Source organism: Aptenodytes patagonicus, chromosome 13 (assembly GCF_965638725.1).
Source record: "Aptenodytes patagonicus chromosome 13, bAptPat1.pri.cur, whole genome shotgun sequence".
NCBI classification, from domain to species: domain Eukaryota; kingdom Metazoa; phylum Chordata; class Aves; order Sphenisciformes; family Spheniscidae; genus Aptenodytes; species Aptenodytes patagonicus.
The window spans coordinates 9,627,308-9,645,665 of record NC_134961.1 but is presented as its reverse complement, the minus strand read 5'-3'; the positions used below and the strand labels follow the sequence as shown (position 1 = coordinate 9,645,665).

Genomic DNA, 18,358 nt, shown 5'->3' with positions numbered 1-18,358 from the left:
ACGAAGCTTTTAACACCCAGCTTGAATCCTGTCCATCATTAGTAAGGTGGAGCCCAGAACACAATCATCCCTTGAACCAAAATCTACCACATACCTCAGGAGACACCTTAGCAAATGCAGCCCAAGACAAACTAAGAGTGCTTGTCCAGTGCTCAATTACACAGTATTTGAATGCTTTATATCCAACATGTTTACACCGAAGGTTGAAATTCTCCACACTTCTGTTACTTAGACAAGTCAGCTAACACCTCCGCAATGCAAACAGTCCAGGAGTTTTTTGAAAGATAGAGGTATTGTTTTTAACAAGAAGAGACATCAGGGTCCTAATGTGAGGAAATAGTGTGAAAAGCAAGAATACGTGTACCAAGAATGAGAAGCACTTTCCGGCAGGCTACGGAACCATGTTAAGAAATGCTATGAGTAACCAAAGCAGTCTAGAAAGTTAGGCTCTGGCAGATAAGTTCATTTCCCCTATTAGATATTCACTCCCACACCAGGGCAAAGGCTTAAACACCCTCTAGTTTCAAATACATATCTCACTCTACAGAGTGCTCGTCCCAAAGCCTAGCAGTACTTGGCCACCAAAACTGCAAACGTACTTTTCCACCACCATCTATACAAACTTGTCCTTTAAGTAGTCAAATCACAGTCTGCAGGGCTCTTACTCCCTTTCCCATACCCAGATGACTACTTTGCACATTTTGCTGTGACATTCCCTTTCCAGATGAGATGGTCTGGGAAAACAGCTCACTTCCCCTTGCAAACACTTCAGCTCATAAAATAAAGGTGATAAACTCTTCACTGCATCCGCCCACAGTTCTTCGTCTTTTTCTTTAAGTAAGAATTTAAGTAAGCAAAAAACTCTTCATCAACGTGGGAAAGAATAGAAGACAGCATAGAAGGCTCCATGGAACAGCAAGGGAATCTAAAGAGCCATTCTCTCAGTTTGCAGTCCTTGTTTTCTTTCTACAAGCTTTAATATAGTAGTGTCTTGCTACCAGCATCCACTATTGGTATCACTCACCTGTTCGTGATGGTAGAGTTCTGCTCTTTCAGCACAAGCTCCCTTTGCTGCAGGGCCACAATTTGCCTTGAGAGATCATCAGGTGTCCTACACAATTAAAACAAAATAGAAACTTTTAACAAATCATTGGTTGAAAAAACTATGTTCCATACATAACCAGAAAAAAGGTCTCACCAAAAGCAGACAAGGCAATTTCACCAGGCCAAAATTGCTGCAGTCCCTTAGAACAACAGAGGGTTGCATCCTGTCCAGCTTACATAAAAGCCTGTTTTATTAAAGCCATTGCCGTATGCTGTAACCACCATCCAAGTCACAGCATCTCACCACTGTTCACTTCAACCCATAAACTAACTCTAAAGCCGTAGACTCAGCAAGACCAAATTCTTCAAAGCAAGCAGCCTGCATAAACATTCATACAGGTGAACAGACAGCTTATCACTTGAACATATATACTTTTTTTTTTTAAACATACATAAGAATAGGTGTTCACAACCTCCTCCCTATCCTAGTGCTCAGCACAAATACACAGAGGTGAGCACACCCAGCATTACTCTAATTGCTACTAACTACAGAGTCTCAGTGGAACATGATCACAGGATCGTTACCATGAGGGTAAGAAAAGGAGGGAGTAAATGTACACATAGATGGTACAATTCAACAGCTCTGGCTACTGGTGAATAACCTCTGATAGTGTAGAGGTTCAGCTACATCATGGGTGACTCAAAGCAGTGTTCCCACACAATTACCAGTGTGCTGACTTCAGATTCCTTCATACAAGCAGTGACTCCAGAGCCGGGGGTGGGGTGGGGGTGGGTATAAAAAAAATAAAAAATTCCATCAGCTCTAGATAACACTTCAGATACCACTCTGATAACCTTTTCTTGTCAAAGAGATCAAAGATTTCTACAGATCCGCTAGCAACAGCTCTGCAGTTGTCAGGAATAGGTGTATTTTTCCATCAAACCCAATGACGAATTCTTAAAGCTAGTAGAATGGGATCAAGGTAACTCTAGTCTGGCAGCCCCAGAAACCACTATTCCACAACAACAGTCTCCACAGGAGGTAACTGTTCTTTTCAGAGACCTCTCTTTAAATCATGAGTGTAAGAGATTCAACTTAAAATGAAGGCAGCTTATAAAAAAATACAAAAAAATTTTTCTCTTGAGCCACCAGAAAGGGTTTCCCATCCCAAAAGAGAAGCATCTGTATCACACTTCTCAAAGGAAAGGAAGCTGGAAAGGGCATCACAGTACGTACTGGGTACATCCTTTTGCTACAGCAAGATGCATCACCCCCAAAGGGGAAGAGCGACCCAAACCTTGAAAGGGTTTTTTCCACAAGGCGCGAGTGGGAAGCTAGTTTTGCAGAAGTGAAATCTGTAGAACCACATTTTGTCGTGTCCCCCAGGATGCAAGTCAAGGCTTCACTGTTGCTGGCAGATGAAATTAAGCCTGGTCAGATTTTATATTATTCAAATACAGCCCTGGAATGAGGCTCTGCCACTCCAAAAACTGAATAGGTAGGAGATATGCCTCTAGCTTGACCATTGGGATTCTGACTGAATCTAGGACTAAAGAAGCCATTTCTCTGATGATACCACTTTCCAGCCAACTATTCACATACAGAAAAGGCATCACTTTTTCTCTTTAATGATCTGTCACTTCCAGCCAAGTGAAAATCAGTGAAACACTGAGCTGATGCAAATAATCAGGATTCAGTTCTGGCAATCCCAATTCAAAGGTTCCTGCTTTTTGCTTCCAGAATTGTGCACTTGTAGCCTTCCTCAGCAGAAAATTTTGAAGCCTCTAATACCACTTGTGTTACATGCAAGTCTTAACAGGTGATATATAATAAAACAGATGGATGAGGTCTTCTTCAGACAATGGAGACACATATTGCGGCAGTCAAAGAAATCTGTCAGAACAGAATGAAACACTATCCTTCAAAGACATCACACTCAATGGCCAAGGAAACTATGAGAAGAAACCAAGACACCAAGACACAAGCTGGAGATGGCTTGATTAAAACATCTAAAATTCAAATTCTGGTAGCAGAGACAAGTCAACTTTAAGCCAACATGCACCTGGGTTTTCAGATGTGTTGCAGCACTAGATAACACACTCCAAACTCCTGTAGCTCAGCCTGAAGGGATTCATAATTTATCCATCTCTTTACTAAGGGATATGTAATGGCTGGGCATCAGAGCAAACACTGGAGAACCAATTCAACCCAGTCTGATGCAAGCCACATAACCCAAGAGCAAGGGAAAAACAACACTGGTTTCTTCGAATCTCAGCTCTGAAGAGCTCAAATCTAACACTGCTCTAACTTTGTTTTCCAAGTTGGAGGGCTCAGGTTCTTTCTACCGGTATATAAATGGAGAACTAAATGATCACATATGCCAGAAAGTGGAGGACAGTTGGTTTTGCATGCTCCACAATGTCTACGGGGGTGGGGGGGGGAGGTGAAAAACCTACAAGAGAAGCCTACAAAGCTACAAACCGATTTCAACATGGGTTCATTAGCTTCTATCTGCAGGAAGCAGACCTCTGACTCAGATTTTTTTTTTTTTCTCCCAATGAATTAAGGAAGTAGATGTTTTCTTTCTGCAGTAGTTTCTAACTGGAAAAATCTAGAGATAAGGTAAGGATAAAGGCAACTTTGTATTAGTGCTGATGAGACAAAATAAATATGAATTATGTTTCCCTTTCCACTTCACCATCTTTCACCTACTAGAGTCACCAGAAGCTAAAAAACAGAAAACACCAGACAGAAATGGACTGGGTATGCTTAGTCTGTTTGGCAAAAGGAAGCTGTAAGCAGACGCACCAATTTCAACATGGACAGTCTTTGTAAAATTTAATGCCAAGTCAACAAGGCTCTGAAAAATGCAGTTCTAAGCCTCTCATAATTCAACCAAATATAGCAGATTTATCACAAGGATAGTTAGTATCAGGCATCTCTGTTGCCATGTTGAGTGCCAGCCCCCAACACCAGTGTTTGGTCCCTGTATCAATGAAATAATTGCACAGATTTTTTTAAATGGGAAAAAAAAAAGTATATTTGCCTTGATTTTTTTCTCATTTTCTCAGAAATTCATACCATAATGTATCAAGACTGAGATAGAGAACTGAAATTAATCCAATAGTAAAATGAGACGGGATCATAAAAGCCACAGATTTCCAGTAATGATAGCTACTGACAGATTTCCAATAAAAAACAATCACTCTTCATCAGTTCAGCAATTCAAATCAACAATCAGCTTCCAATCTCAGTTTCAGCAATTGGCAGCTTTAGGTTTATACTTATTTCTGGAGGATGTTTTACTGGCATTAGATACTTTTTTTTTTCTTTTTAAAGTGGAGCAGCATAGATATATAACAGAAAATAAGTCAGTGGGTATTAACCCCCTCTAAAGAAGAGTTCACTTTCTGCAAAACTAAATCATGTCAGGTGATCAGAGACAAAGATACCCCTTGCATGCACTCTGCTGTCAAATACCTTTATTGAGAGGTTTCAAAGCCCGTTTCTGAGGTCTGCATCCTATCCTGATCACACACAATTTGGCAAAAGCCAAATTTACACAGTTCCAAGTAGAAGAATGACACTGCATGCACAATGAAATTAAATCAGACGAGCTTTCAATTTGAAGAGAATTGGTCAACTCCCAAAGCACTGCAAATACCAACCAGCTCTCATTGCTGTAAACAGCCCTCTCATTTCACAAGTTTCTGAAAACAATACCACATAAAGAGAGAAATTTGTCAGCATCCCAACACACACTTAACATGTTCTGGTCTTGAGAGCCTTTGTCTGATGGGTAGCTGTATATAATTTTTGCTGAAGCTCCATCCATTCCCTATGGAACAGTTGATATCAAAACCAGTATTAAAAAGCCAAGAAGTCTGCTTTAAGATAATGTCTGACAATATATCTTAATAACACTACTTGAATCACCATTGGTACTTGAGGGAAGTTTGAAACTCTATCCTTAAATAAATATACCCAGAACTCCCTTTCTGAGAAGCTGCTTCTTTCTGCACTGTCACTATGTTTGCCCTGCAAACCTGCAGACGGTGGCTTCCTTCCCCACGTAACAATGGAGCCCATGGAACCACGAAAAAGCCCACACCGAGTTCGCATCAGCCATGCAAAATCCTGTAAATGAAACACACACACACTCAACGGTATGATTCAAGAGCAGCATGTTATTAAAACTGAATCATACGCTATGTAACTACAAAGATAACATGAAGAACAAATGACAAAAAGTGGCTTCCAAAATATGGGTGCAGATTAAATCACCAACTTCAGTTCTCTTCTCCTGGGTAAGGCACAAGATGCCAAAAGCTAGAACGTTCTTCCTCTGTCCCACCATCCCATCCCGAGACTGCATTTCATTCTGCAACAACATTTAAGCAAAAAACCAAATAAACGGGAGAATTTAAGCCTAATTGGGAAAAAAGATTTTTTGCCGTAAACGAGAAAATTAGTCCAGCATAGCTTAGCAGCACAGTAAGGCAGGAGAGGGACAAAATTGCTGTTAACCAAAGCTCTTCAACTTCCTTTGAAGTGCAGATAATTTGAAAAGGAGCAATTTAAGAATGATAAAAAACCTAAAACTGTTCAAATGAAGTGAAAAATTAACTTAATGGGATGCCCATCCAAGTCACTCAATGACTTTCAAGCACCCACTGGCAGACTTTTTTAACAAGGAAAATGGCTGATGCATTTTTTTATGCTTTTTTTAATGCACACAACCGTCATTTCATAGACATTTGCTAGAAAGCTCTGTTGAACTGTTTTAGTTAAGGATCTATTACCATTTCAGTATAAACTATGACAGTTACACACTGAGAATTAGCTGTTGAAGTAACATTAAACCAAGACTCAGTAAACAGATGAAGATGTTAAAGTAAAAATTGGAATATTTTTTAATTTATAATTTATTAGAACGTCAACTTCTTATTGCTTCTATAAAATGTTTCAAAATTCACAGCAAAGGAAGAGGTTTGATTGTAGCTAGATATCTGACATTAAATTTTAACTATGGAAGTACAAGACAAAAGTAAAACTAAACAGAAAAACAGGCACTTAGTAAACTCTGTTTGGAGGACTAAGTTCTTCACAGCTTTCTTCTTTTGTTTTAAATTAAATTTGCTTGAAACTGCCAAACTAATAACACACTTACAATACTAAATTACTCAGAATTACTTATTTTTGGAAGTCTGTTGAATTAACATTTCTCTCTATAGTTTTAACTCAGTATGAATATACAATGACACAGATTTGGTTGTCTCAACTAAGTCATATTAAATTGAAATGGAACATTCCCAGGCTTTTGGCACGGCATTTTAGATGGAGCCATAAACTGTTTTACACTTAAGCATAACTAACTGACAAAGACCAGAGACAAAAGTCTTTAGTAAAGTGTTTGTTAAGAGAATCAGGCACAGAAAGGGAAGGCACAACTGCTTCTTCAATCAAAAAAAATTGAGGTTGGGGGTTTTTTTGTGGTTTTTTTTTTTTTTTTAAGGCAGTCTCCTAAAAGTATAAAAATCTGGATGTTGTTCCTTATCTGTTTTTATATTATGTATAAGAAACACAAGAAGATTTTGAAGTTCTCCCCTCCCCGAGAAGGACCTTTTCTACTTTTAAACAAGAATTTAATCTTCTTCCTAGGCAGGAAAACAACAGCATCTGAAGAACAAACATAGAACGGTAACATGACAACAACAGAAGATTTCTGGAAAGGCATTTTAGTTGTTTTAAATATTTCTGTGTGATTAGAAAGGCTGTGGAATGTCTGTAATAGTCTTTTCCCATATGTTTGAAGTGAGTCCCCCAAACATCCTTTTTGTATATTTGAGCTCTACAAACTGCTTTAACTCCTCTATCTCTGGTTTACAGGACTCCCACTTATTTCTCAAGTTTCACCAGCAAGTCCAAAAGCAGCTCAGTTTCTGTGATGACTTCCCCTTCAAGAAAGTACAGCAAATAACAATAATCACAACAGTACATACAGACTTCCCAAAAATAGAGCAACACATGTTGTAAGTTTAATTTGGTCACATTAACTCAAAGTTTGTATCAGAAAACTGCAACTTGCATATTTTGAGGGGAAAGGAATGTTGAGCATCACCTCCCTGGGGGCATACCTTAGCTCCCCTTCACCAGACTAAACGAAAACATTGCCACGAAACTCTGGTGTCCAGGCCTGGAATTTCTGAGAGTTAAGTTTCACAACAGTACTTCTCTTGCAAAAAAGCCCCTTCAAGATCCAGTCCAGGTAGTTACACCTATTCGTTAATGTCTTCATGCCTACATACTCCCTTTCTATTGCTAACTACATGAACTAAACCATATGGGAAGGAATCTGCTACACACATTGTTCACAAAAATAAATTCTCAAAATTTCCTAGGCAATTAGGACACATTTACTGTTTTGTAACACTGTGATTAAAATGTTTTGAAGAGCAATCACTTACCTTTATTCATTCAAATGAAGGTGCTGAGAGCTGTCAAAAAAGCAAAACTAAGGTATACCTTACATTGTTTCTCCAATAAACTGCATGCTTAATATTTTATGTACAAAGTGAACGGAAGAAGTCTGAAGCATAAACTGAAAGCAATAAGCAATCTCAGCTTCTGAGGTTCCCTTAATTTAGAAAAGAAACCTCATATTTGTGTACAAATAGAACCAACAAATCCAATTGCTCTTTACCAAAGCAAATGTCCCTATCAACCACTTGAAGCAGAACAAATTATTTGTAAGAAAGCATTTTAAGTGTTTATAAGAGTCTTGACAATTCTAAACACAATTGATATGTCTCTTTTGAAGCAACTGCAAAATTAGCAACTAATCAAACCCAGCCATAATTTGAAAAGGGGAGAAAAGAAAAGGAAGAAAACTATCTTAGATTCCAGTCTACAGACTTTTGGGGGGTTTAGTGAAAAAAGGTTTTTTCCTCCCAAAGTTAACGATACAGCATCATAACAACTAATCTTTCAAGTTTAATTTCTACTTTAAAGATATATTTAAGAGCTCAACAAGATAAAATTAATCTTACTTTTGAAAAAAATTAATCATTTGGCAGGCATGTCAACATTCCAAACTTTTCTCATCCCTACCACTGCTGTAACAGCAAGCACAGAACAAATTACTAAAACTTCATAAGCACACACATTGCATACAAGTGAAGGGCTTTAATAGACCTCAAGGAGAGGGAATGTTATACATAGTAGTACCAAACCTGCTGATTTGGAAGGTAAAATAAAAATAGCCACTTTTTTTTTGTAATCTTCACCCAGAAGTCAGGTGATTGCATAGTGAATCACATGACATGCAATTTAGAGCTTTGAATGGTGAAACTAAAGCAATTTTCTGTAGTTTGATTAAAAAGTGCTAGAGCACATGCCAGAGGTTTTTTTACACAGCAAGTCCAGAGAGTCTTGCCTTTCCAAAAGAAGTCCAGCTCACACAAATCATCATTGCAGACTTCCAGGCTTCTCTCTCCGTGTGCAATTTGGTGAGAGCAGTGGAGCAAATCTAATTGCCCGCTGCCACTGAAGTGGCAGTCACTGGCTTTGCTTCGTTCATTTTCTGCCACTGAAGGTCTGAATCAGCTTGCTGAAATTCCCCCTTTCAACAAGAAGCTCTTAACTGGCTCAGCTGTCTTCTCATCAAAACATATCCTCAAGCTCTCACTGAGCTTACAGTGCTACACTCTGAGTCAGGTAACATCAGCCATGTGTTAAAAGCAATAAGGGGGCTCAAGGGCGAGACACGTGAACTGTCAGTCTGGCTCTCAAAAACTGGTGAGAAGTCCAGGCTACCTATGTTGCAAGAGATCCACCATCATGTCATGATTTCGTTTTTTGCAGTGGATGAATAATTGTATGTTATCTCTCAAAGATTTGTTTTAGTACTGTCAAGACTAGACCTCATTAAGAGTCAAAACTAACCTATGCTTTAAACAGAAAAAAAGATTACTACCACAGAGAAAGTACATAAGTAGCAAGGGAAACAGTTAACTAGAAAAACAGAATAAACTATCTTGAGCTCTTACTAATGACAAGTATATCCACACACAAGCTCAATTTGTACTGCTGCTAACCCACAGGAATGTCCTGTAATTGCTCTGCCGTTTCACATTACAGCACAAGGCTGACCACTTGGTATAACTGGAGCAAAACATGCTTTGCTCTCCACTCTACTCAACTGCCATTCTTCGGGTTTTTTGGCACAAAAGCTAGTGATTTGTAGCATAAATAAGGAATAATAATAAAAAAAAAAAGTATTGACTCTAAAAACTCTTACTCATGCTTGACATTTTCGAAACAATCAAAGCATACTTTGCTATGCCCTGTTCTTGACTCTCTCAGACAAAACCAAAAAACCAATCTTTTTGGTATTATGATATTACAAGACAGATTTGGTATTATGATACAGATTAAATCAATTCCTTCTTGCAGTGTCCTGGTTTCGGTGCATGCTATGCCATATCCCACAGGAAAAAAAAAAAAGGAGAGAGATAGTCCACATATTTCAATCGTGCTGTAACACAAAAGAATTTTAATTTGGCTTAAACTCAGTTGCATAAAATGAAACAGTTTATAAAGGCAACAATAAGCCATTTAATATACAACTCAAGAAACATGGACTGTATCTGCAAAGCTATTAAATATTCTGTATCCTATGTTTTTCCAATATAAGAAAACAAACAGTTCTTACGGTCTTAGCTTTTTAGGTTATCAAGGAAGCATAACAAACCTGTTGAACTTACTAATCCATAAGAACCAGTGTCTTTTAAATGCTTTCAAACCATTGTTTGGTATGATGCAAGGAAAATCCTTGGTCTCTAGCAACAGATTTCCTACAACAGCAGCAGCATTCTTCTCCAAGTCAGACAGCACTGCCCAGCGCACTGTATTCTCCATCCCACTCTTCTCTATTTTTTGACTGTATCTCATCACTGCTCCATCTCTTACAAAAAAAACAAACTCAAAAAGTCCTATATTAAGGAGGGAGATCCTTAAGGTACTTAAGGATTCATTCACAATCAGTTTGAAATTCTAAACCAATTACAGCCTTGTACTATTCAAGGCTCTAAGATGACATCTGTGGATAACAGTTCTTTTTGCTTAACTTTTCCCAAAAAAACCCAACACAGATTAGAGATCAAACAGAAAAAAAAAAACCACAACACAAACTTCTAAAGCAGTTTTAGCTTTTTACCAGCAGTAGCACAGAAGTAGTGAAGCTGGAAATGATCATAAAAGATTTTCAAAAACGGCTGTTGTTGCTCACATACTAGAGTAGATATCAGCACGATCTTTACAATTAAAGCAAATGTTTTTTCTCAATTTGCAATTTAATTTTGTGAATGTAATTATATATTAATAGTGATGCTGAAAGGAAATTATTGTGGCATATAATTTCGTACCTACTGCCCTTAAGATTTCGAGCACAAAATATAAACACATTTAATAATGTAATGTTTCATTTTACTGTAGCAGCAGCAAAAGCTATTTTAAAGTCTTTTACCCCATCATGAACTTAATCTGAGGAAAAAGGCAGCTAAAGGGAAAAATAATGCCATGAAATGAATAAAGTAACTTATTTTAGGGAGTCATAACTAGGGTAGTTTTTCCTATAGTTTCCATTTGTCAATGGAGTTGGAACAATCATCGTGACAATCTACAGTTGGGCAGAGAGGATAGCGTGAACTATTTGCTGGGAAAAATTGAGGCTTCACAAGGGGGCTGGGGGGGTACATCAAACTAATCTAAAGAACAGAATCATGCAGAATACCAATTATTTATTCTAACCACATGGGTATCCTAAGATTTTCAAGGCATTTGGATAATTGTAAGTAATCATAAGCAAAAAATTAGTATCTGAAAACCACAGACTGAAATACAAAGATATGCTCATTGGAAACAAACTCGGAATAGACAGATGTTGTATCTTTCAAAAAGATATCATTCAACAGAGGATCATTAGAAACCCTGAAAACTATTCCAGGCCAATTACTGGGATTACATGAAGCTGGGAAAGTGTCCTGACAGCCAAAATAAAGAGAATAAATGAAACTTCCAGAAGATCAGGCAGAAGCTTCTCTTTCTAAATTTCATGTCAATTAATAAAAGCTAGTTCAGAAACTTGCTCCTCACTAAGCTGAGGGCTAACAGGGATGGCTGGTTACAACAGAAGGTTCTCAGGTAAAAAACTTAACTCCTTAGCTTTCAAATTAGGCAAGAATGCTTATGCAAATAAACAGACTGAGTTGGTAATCCTGACATAATTTTACCGAACCTCTGCTGGTTCCATTCTGCTAGGTCATTTCCAATACATTTGAAGACACTCGGACCAGCCTAGAAATCAGACAACATCAGCTTCTTTTCAAGGAAAGGGGGGGGGGGGGGGAACAACAAATGAACAAAACCCAAACAAACAAAACTAAAAAACCCACAACTCACATGTATCCAACAGACCCTTCTGGCATAACTTCTAACCACATGGAAATTACTAACACAGAGACACTATTTTTACAGATAACCAGGGCTTCTGTCTGATAAGAAAGGGAGCTAATACTGTAACCACAACTAGGTACTGACAATATATGTATATTTGACTATTTTACAGATTTCACTAAATTGATAGCCTTGTTCTTTTGACACCTGTCTGAGATAATCCTTGCAGAATATTAATTTACCTAAGTTCTTGTATTGTTTTCAACATCTTTATTGATCACATTATTTTCCCAGACTCCTATCAGCTGAAAATATTAGCCAGCAGTAACACAAAATCCCTAATCTTGAGCAAGAAGAAATACTATTAATGACTGCCTACAGGTCCTTGTGAGAGTCTAGACCATATTTTCAGCTACTTTTATATAAAGTGATTTGACATCCCATATATTATTCTTATTTACTTCTGATTATAATCACATACCTCTTCAATCTCACGGCAGGAACGGCTACTTTAAACTGCAACTTTAAGCTACAGTAAAAGTTATTTTAACTGTTTTTTTTAATATCATCCAATAACATCAGCCACGGGTAAATTTATGATGACAATTTTAGAAAGAATGAAAAGCATACTGCTTGTATGTTCAGCTGGAATACTAAGTTATTCTTTCAGACAGAAAATTGAGGTTAAGCCTGTTGCTTCGATTAATTAAAAACTATCCAAACTCAAGTAAAGATTCTTTCAAAGCTTTTCACAGCAGGTGTCTCACCTCTGGTGGAAGCAGAAAGTGAAACATCCTACTTTCAGCAAATGTGGGAGGTTAAAAACCTTACTGAAGTACAGAAAACACATGGCTGATAAATGATTATATTTATCATGAAAATCAATAGTGGAACAAATAAAGTAGAAAATCCTTGCATTGTCAGTAGCAGCATATTCCTACAAGTTATTTGTATTAAGATGGCACAAAAGGCATCAGCTACAACTGAGACTCCTCTCATGGTGGATACATCAAGTGCGTATTACACTTGGGTAACACTAGAATTCTCTAGAAACTGGACCAAAGCAAGGCCTTAATTTTAGAATCTGAGGTGCAAAGAGTTTAAGCAATCTGACTAGGGACACCCAAAAAACTCTGTAATTCAACTCCAATGTAAGAACATTTAACCCCATATTGATTTAAAGGATGATTGAAGCTATCAGCCGTAAGAGCTGTACCCTAAATCTTCTGTTTCTTAACTTGTAAAGCAGTCAAATATCAGTAATGCAACGCTATTTTTAAGTGCCATACTAATAAGTTAATCCTAAGACATGAGTTTAAATCCTAGCTTTTTGCTTACTAGTCTAGCCTCACATTTAGCTATCACATCATTTCCCACCGAGTTCATTTACCATTCAGAGCCTGTTGCTCAGTCACTGGTTTTAACAAATCCATAAGCACGTGAGCTCACTATCTATAACCCCCCACCATCTGTCTCAGGCCTCCTCACTTAATGAAGCATGTTTCTCACTCAGCTGTCCACAAGCTGGCAAGTGAGCTTAGCTTCAGGAAAACGAATTACACACGTCCCCAGACACATGTAAATAAAACAAAGAAATTTCAGATTTACAGTGCTGCCTTCAAACCCTCTCCCCCAGCTCAGGGAGGATTAAGAAGGACTTCAAAGAAGCCCGAGTTCCAATTAAAACACTGACCACCCCGGGGACGCAAAAATATTCCTCTGATTAGTGAGATGCGCTCTTTGAACTGTTTAGCTAAAAAAAGCTTTCAGAACTTTAAACAAATGCAGTAATTCTCTCATACTTTTTTTTTTAAGTTTCTAAAAATTTAATATTCAAAGTGAAGGACAAATAACATTTCAGACTGAAAGTTTTATGAAAGCCTATTAACACATCAGCTCTAGGCATCTACTAACAAATATGAGACATACCAAGACCTAAACATTGAAGTCCCGGTACAAACCCAGATGACACAAGTCGTTAGAATAGAAGAACCCAGAGTGTCATTGTTGCTACAGTGGTGCTGGTACCTCACTATTACAGAAAAATATTACAAAAATCACAATCTCATCACCCCTCAGAACCACTCTCCTTCAAGGGCAGAGCACATCAATCCCACCTCATTTTGAAATTCTGCTTTCTTCCCTTAATATCCAAATCTCCCAAGCCACACATATAAAGCACCTCATATCCAAGTCCTCTGACACACCATGACAATAAAACAGTTGCCCTCAGCCTTGGCAATAAGCACAGATTTAAATAAAAAGCTCTTCCTATGCTTCCCACAAAAAAAAAAAAGGGGGGGGGGGGGAACCACACAACTCACCCCACCCCCTCAGTCTCTCATTCCCAAAACCAGAGTTGGATTACATACTCCAAAAGTTTTAACATCAAGAAGAATGACGAACATTCAGAACAAATGCTGGGAAAATAACTGAGTCTTAGAGCATGCCAAAGCAGTCAGAGCTAAGTGGATATAATAAACCTGCCTGTGAAAGCCAAACCCCAATCGCTGTCATCCATAAATAATGAATAATTCATGTCAGAAGGAAACAGAAGCAGACTTTAAGACTTGTTCATAGAAAGTGGAAATGCTATCGTATAATTGCCTTAAAGATGTAAACAGTGCCATTTCAGCAATTACTGTTCTCCTTTTGCCAGTTCGCTCTCAAAAACCAGTACATCAGCTCAGCTGCCTGCATCAAGCACAGGGTGCAGAGCAGCCAAAAGCAATTATGACTTCCCTGTGTCTTTGCCACAGGCTCCTGTGACTGGGATTAAGATAAGGACTGGATTGGTGTCACAAGCACTTTGACACCATCTTGGCTTACTGCTATCATCAAGTTTCAGTCACTTGCAATGCCCAAAGCTACTAGGGGAGCCACTAATAAAATTAGATGATAAACAGTTTCTAAAATTTGAAATGTATTCACAGAAGAGCTACATATTCTCTCCATTAAAAGAAACAAACATCCATCCCTGCTTCACACCACTTTTGCATCCTTTGTTGCATGCACATTTATCTTCAAGATCTTATTTCATCACGCTGTACAATACAGCATACAGGACTACCCACAACCAGTTACTTTTTCTTTGGTGAGTGGACAGTACAGAACCAACCAGACAATAAAGAGTTAAAAACCACCCTTCTACAAGTCTTCACAATGTCTACCCCACTGGAGATCTCCTCCTCCTGGCTCCTCCAGGATCTGCAGCTTCCTGATTCTGCTCATTGCTGGTGAGACTGCAGTTTTCTACACAGATCCACACTTAAGGAAAGGTGCATCAGATATTCCTAACTACTCAGATTCCACTTGAGCTTGATTGGGAAGATACTGTAAAGCATTTATAACCTAAGTGTAAACAGAAGTCCTATTTATACAATAAGTATTATATAACTCCAATGATGAAGGTATCTAGTTTGGACAGTAGCTTCAGTGAGCAAGCACAAATGAAAGCCGCAGCCATTAAACCACAAAACAATTTAAAGTCACTGGTGCAGAGCTACCTCAGTTAGCTTCTTTCCTCCTAAGCTTGTCTGAATTCTCAAGTTTTCCTGTTATGTTACTGAGAAAATTTTTAATTTACTTCAACCATTCTGGTTTATAACTTGAGCATTTGCCAGCTAAAAGCATTCTCCAATCTCAGCTCAATCCATCCCCTGCCGAACCACAGCTTCCCTCATAAAACTCCCTGCTTCAGAAGCATCTCAAAGAAACAGTGCCAGAATCACACATTTCTTGTAGAACTTGATACCTCCACTGTGTTTCATACTTAACCTTTGCAAAGGCAGGATTAAAACAAAAACACAAAGGCATATGGAAAACAAGTCCCTCTGCTCAAAAGTAACTTTGCAAGTGCTTACAGAACACTTGGCCACATGCTGAGCATTTACTCTTCACAGTCATGTACCAAGTCCAAGATTTCTGAATTGCCAAAACACATTTTTTCTAACACATCTACTATTATTTTTTGACAAGAAAAAAAAATCTGCACACAGCATATGACAGAGAAAATTTTTGTATCAGAAATACAATAACAAATCCATAAGCACCTGTATCAGAAATAGTGTGGCCAGCAGGAGTAGGGAAGTGATCGTGCCCCTGTACTCAGCACTGGTGAGGCCGCACCCCGAATACTGTGTTCAGTTTTGGGCCCCTCACTACAAGAAGGGCATCGAGGTGCTGGAGCGTGTCCAGAGAAGGGCAACGAGGCTGGTGAAGGGTCTGGAGAACAAGTCCTGTGAGGAGCAGCTGAGGGAACTGGGGTTGTTTAGCCTGGAGAAAAGGAGGCTGAGGGGAGACCTCATCGCTCTCTACAACTACCTGAAAGGAGGTTGTAGCGAGGTGGGGGTCGGTCTCTTCTCCCAAGTAACAAGTGATGGAACGAGAGGAAATGGCCTCAAGTTGCACCAGGGGAGGTTTAGATTGGATATTAGGAAAAATTTCTTTACTGAAAGAGTGGTGAAACATTGGAAGAGGCTGCCCAGGGAAGTGGTTGAGTCCCCATCCCTGGAGGTATTTAAAAGACGAGTAGATGAGGCACTTAGGGACATGGTTTAGTGGGCATGGTGGTGTTGGGTCGACGGTTGGACTCGATGATCTTAGAGGTCTTTTCCAACCTTAATGATTCTATGAGAGAAGACACTCTTAAAATTTTGTAACTAATGCTTATGCAGTGCAAAGAGCTTTTTGTAACCCTGGGTAAGAGGATGACTTCAATCAGTGCGAGAAACATACAGAAAGGTTCAACTGTATGAGCTTCCATGTGAAACCAATACCTCACTGCACAGGCATCTTGCTGTCCTCTGCACCTGCTTGAAAAAGCTGGAGTCAGACAAGCAGATATATCCTCCACTGGCACTCCTTTTTCCATAGAGGACCACTTCCAAAATCCTGAGGGAATGGGCACAATTACTGTAGTGAGAGATTTAAATATATTCTACAAAGAAATTTTTTGCTTCAAACCCAGGGAAGTACATAAACAATCACAAATCCCATGTGCATATTCACCACGGTCTGTAAAACTATCAATTTTTTTATCAGGCTTAAAATAAATGCTCAAACATACAGCTTCTCAGAAAGGAGAAAGGAGAAACAAGAGCTGCCTATTGATTTTGTATCAGGGCTACCTCAGAAAAGAAGGGGAAGAACATAATAGTTGAAACAAATGTTGCCCCCCCCCCCCACATCCTCCCTTCAGAAAGCACAAAGGCTTTAAATACATGAAACCAGCTCAACTGTGTAGTTACCCTCTGAAAGGCCATCAATTACCTAAATTGGGCTGTGTGGCAGAGAGGAATAAAAATGAGACAGGGTCAAACCAGCTCTGGAATCAATATGGGTGGGGGGAGGGTATATTTCAAAAGAGGGAGGGTTTTTGTTCTCGCCTTCCCTCCTCCTCCCTCACTCTCCAGCAATCGTCATGGCCCAAAGAGACAGCAGAAGAGGATTTCATTAATAAATTTATTTCAACTTTCTTTTCAATGGTGCTAAAATTGTATGCAAATCCATTCATAATTAGGTTTAAAAATTCCATTTCATGGGATAATCAGACTTCAAAAAACTCAATTTTAGTTTTAATCAGATTTTAACAAGGATATTAAGTCCATTTCGTTCAGAAGAGGGAGAAACGGTGAATTTAACACAAAATGTATTCAAGCTTAGCCCTGGGAGATAATTAAATAAAATTAATTTGGCAAGGGTAGTCTGTAAATGGAAACGCTCCAGACAGCAGAGCACATTTCTGAAGGAAACAAAAGCAGTTCATTACTGTACAAACAGACACAAAGCTTATTGTTCAGACAGAAGGGAATTGCAGCTCTTCCACAACAGCAAGACAACCTGGGCCCTCAAGCTGCCTCTGACAAACGCAGCAGTTTGTGGAAGAGAAGGTAGTTATTTCCCTCTCGTTTCAGCTAAGTCCCTTAAGCTCCCCTAGCACAGCAAGGAGGGAAAATGCAGGGGACAACATACACAAACAAAATTCCAAATTATCAAGCACAGAAAAGGATAAGAAACAATCTAGTGAGAAACAGCTCCTTAAAATTATGAAAACCCACGTGCAATTTGAGGCCATCAGCAAGATTCTTGTCAGATACAATTCCATCAAATTCCATGTAGTGATTTAGCCCCTACACCATAGATCTGAATCCCAACTTAACACCAAAAGCACCCCATTCTCCCTGACAAAAGCCATGGACTGATATGGATGCTAAAACTTTGGTAACCATCCTTCTGATGTTTCAATTCTGAAGGGCCAAATATTTATTTTGTAGCCCTTACAATCTTAGACACAAAAGTGCAGTTCTTTTAACACTGTATATTACCAGATTTGTCTGACACTTAACTACTAACATCACGCAGTACTAGAGACTGTCCATGAAAGTCACTTCTGGCAAATACTTAACGAACATACATCATGAAAACATAAAACAGAACGGCAAAGTTAAGGGTTTAATTTGTATCCTCCAAACTTTTCCCTAACATTGGACACTTTAAGATTTGGCTGGACAGGGTGTTGGCCATCTTGTCTAGACCGTGCTTTTGCCATGAAAGGTTGGACCAGATGATCCTTGAAGTCCCTTCCAACCCGGTATTCTATGATTCTGTGAAACTCTACTGACCTAGACACACCATCATTGAAAAGAACAGCACAGGATACAAGACACAGACAAATATTTTAGAAAAAAGCGATTTTAAATATCTAACTACTGTCAAAAGACTGACATTGAGAAATAGCATGTTTATCTTTACTAGCTATCATAAGCCATATAGACAGGAGCACACGCATTTTCCAAGACCTATGTCTACCCAATTGGAAAAAAAACAAATTCAGAGTACTTTTTCACTCTTCCTCTC

The 18,358-nt window shown here is 38.7% G+C and overlaps 1 protein-coding gene across 4 annotated transcripts in view; it reads right to left on the bottom strand.

Annotated features, from left to right (window-relative positions):
- MAD1L1 (mitotic arrest deficient 1 like 1) overlaps positions 1–18,358 on the bottom strand; it is a 387,234-nt gene that overhangs the window by 343,055 nt on the left and 25,821 nt on the right. For all 4 annotated transcript variants that reach the window (XM_076350728.1, XM_076350729.1, XM_076350730.1 and 1 more), the window contains one exon: positions 1,025–1,111. In XM_076350728.1, coding sequence (XP_076206843.1) covers positions 1,025–1,111 — 87 coding nt within the window. The remainder of the gene's footprint in view (positions 1–1,024; positions 1,112–18,358) is intronic.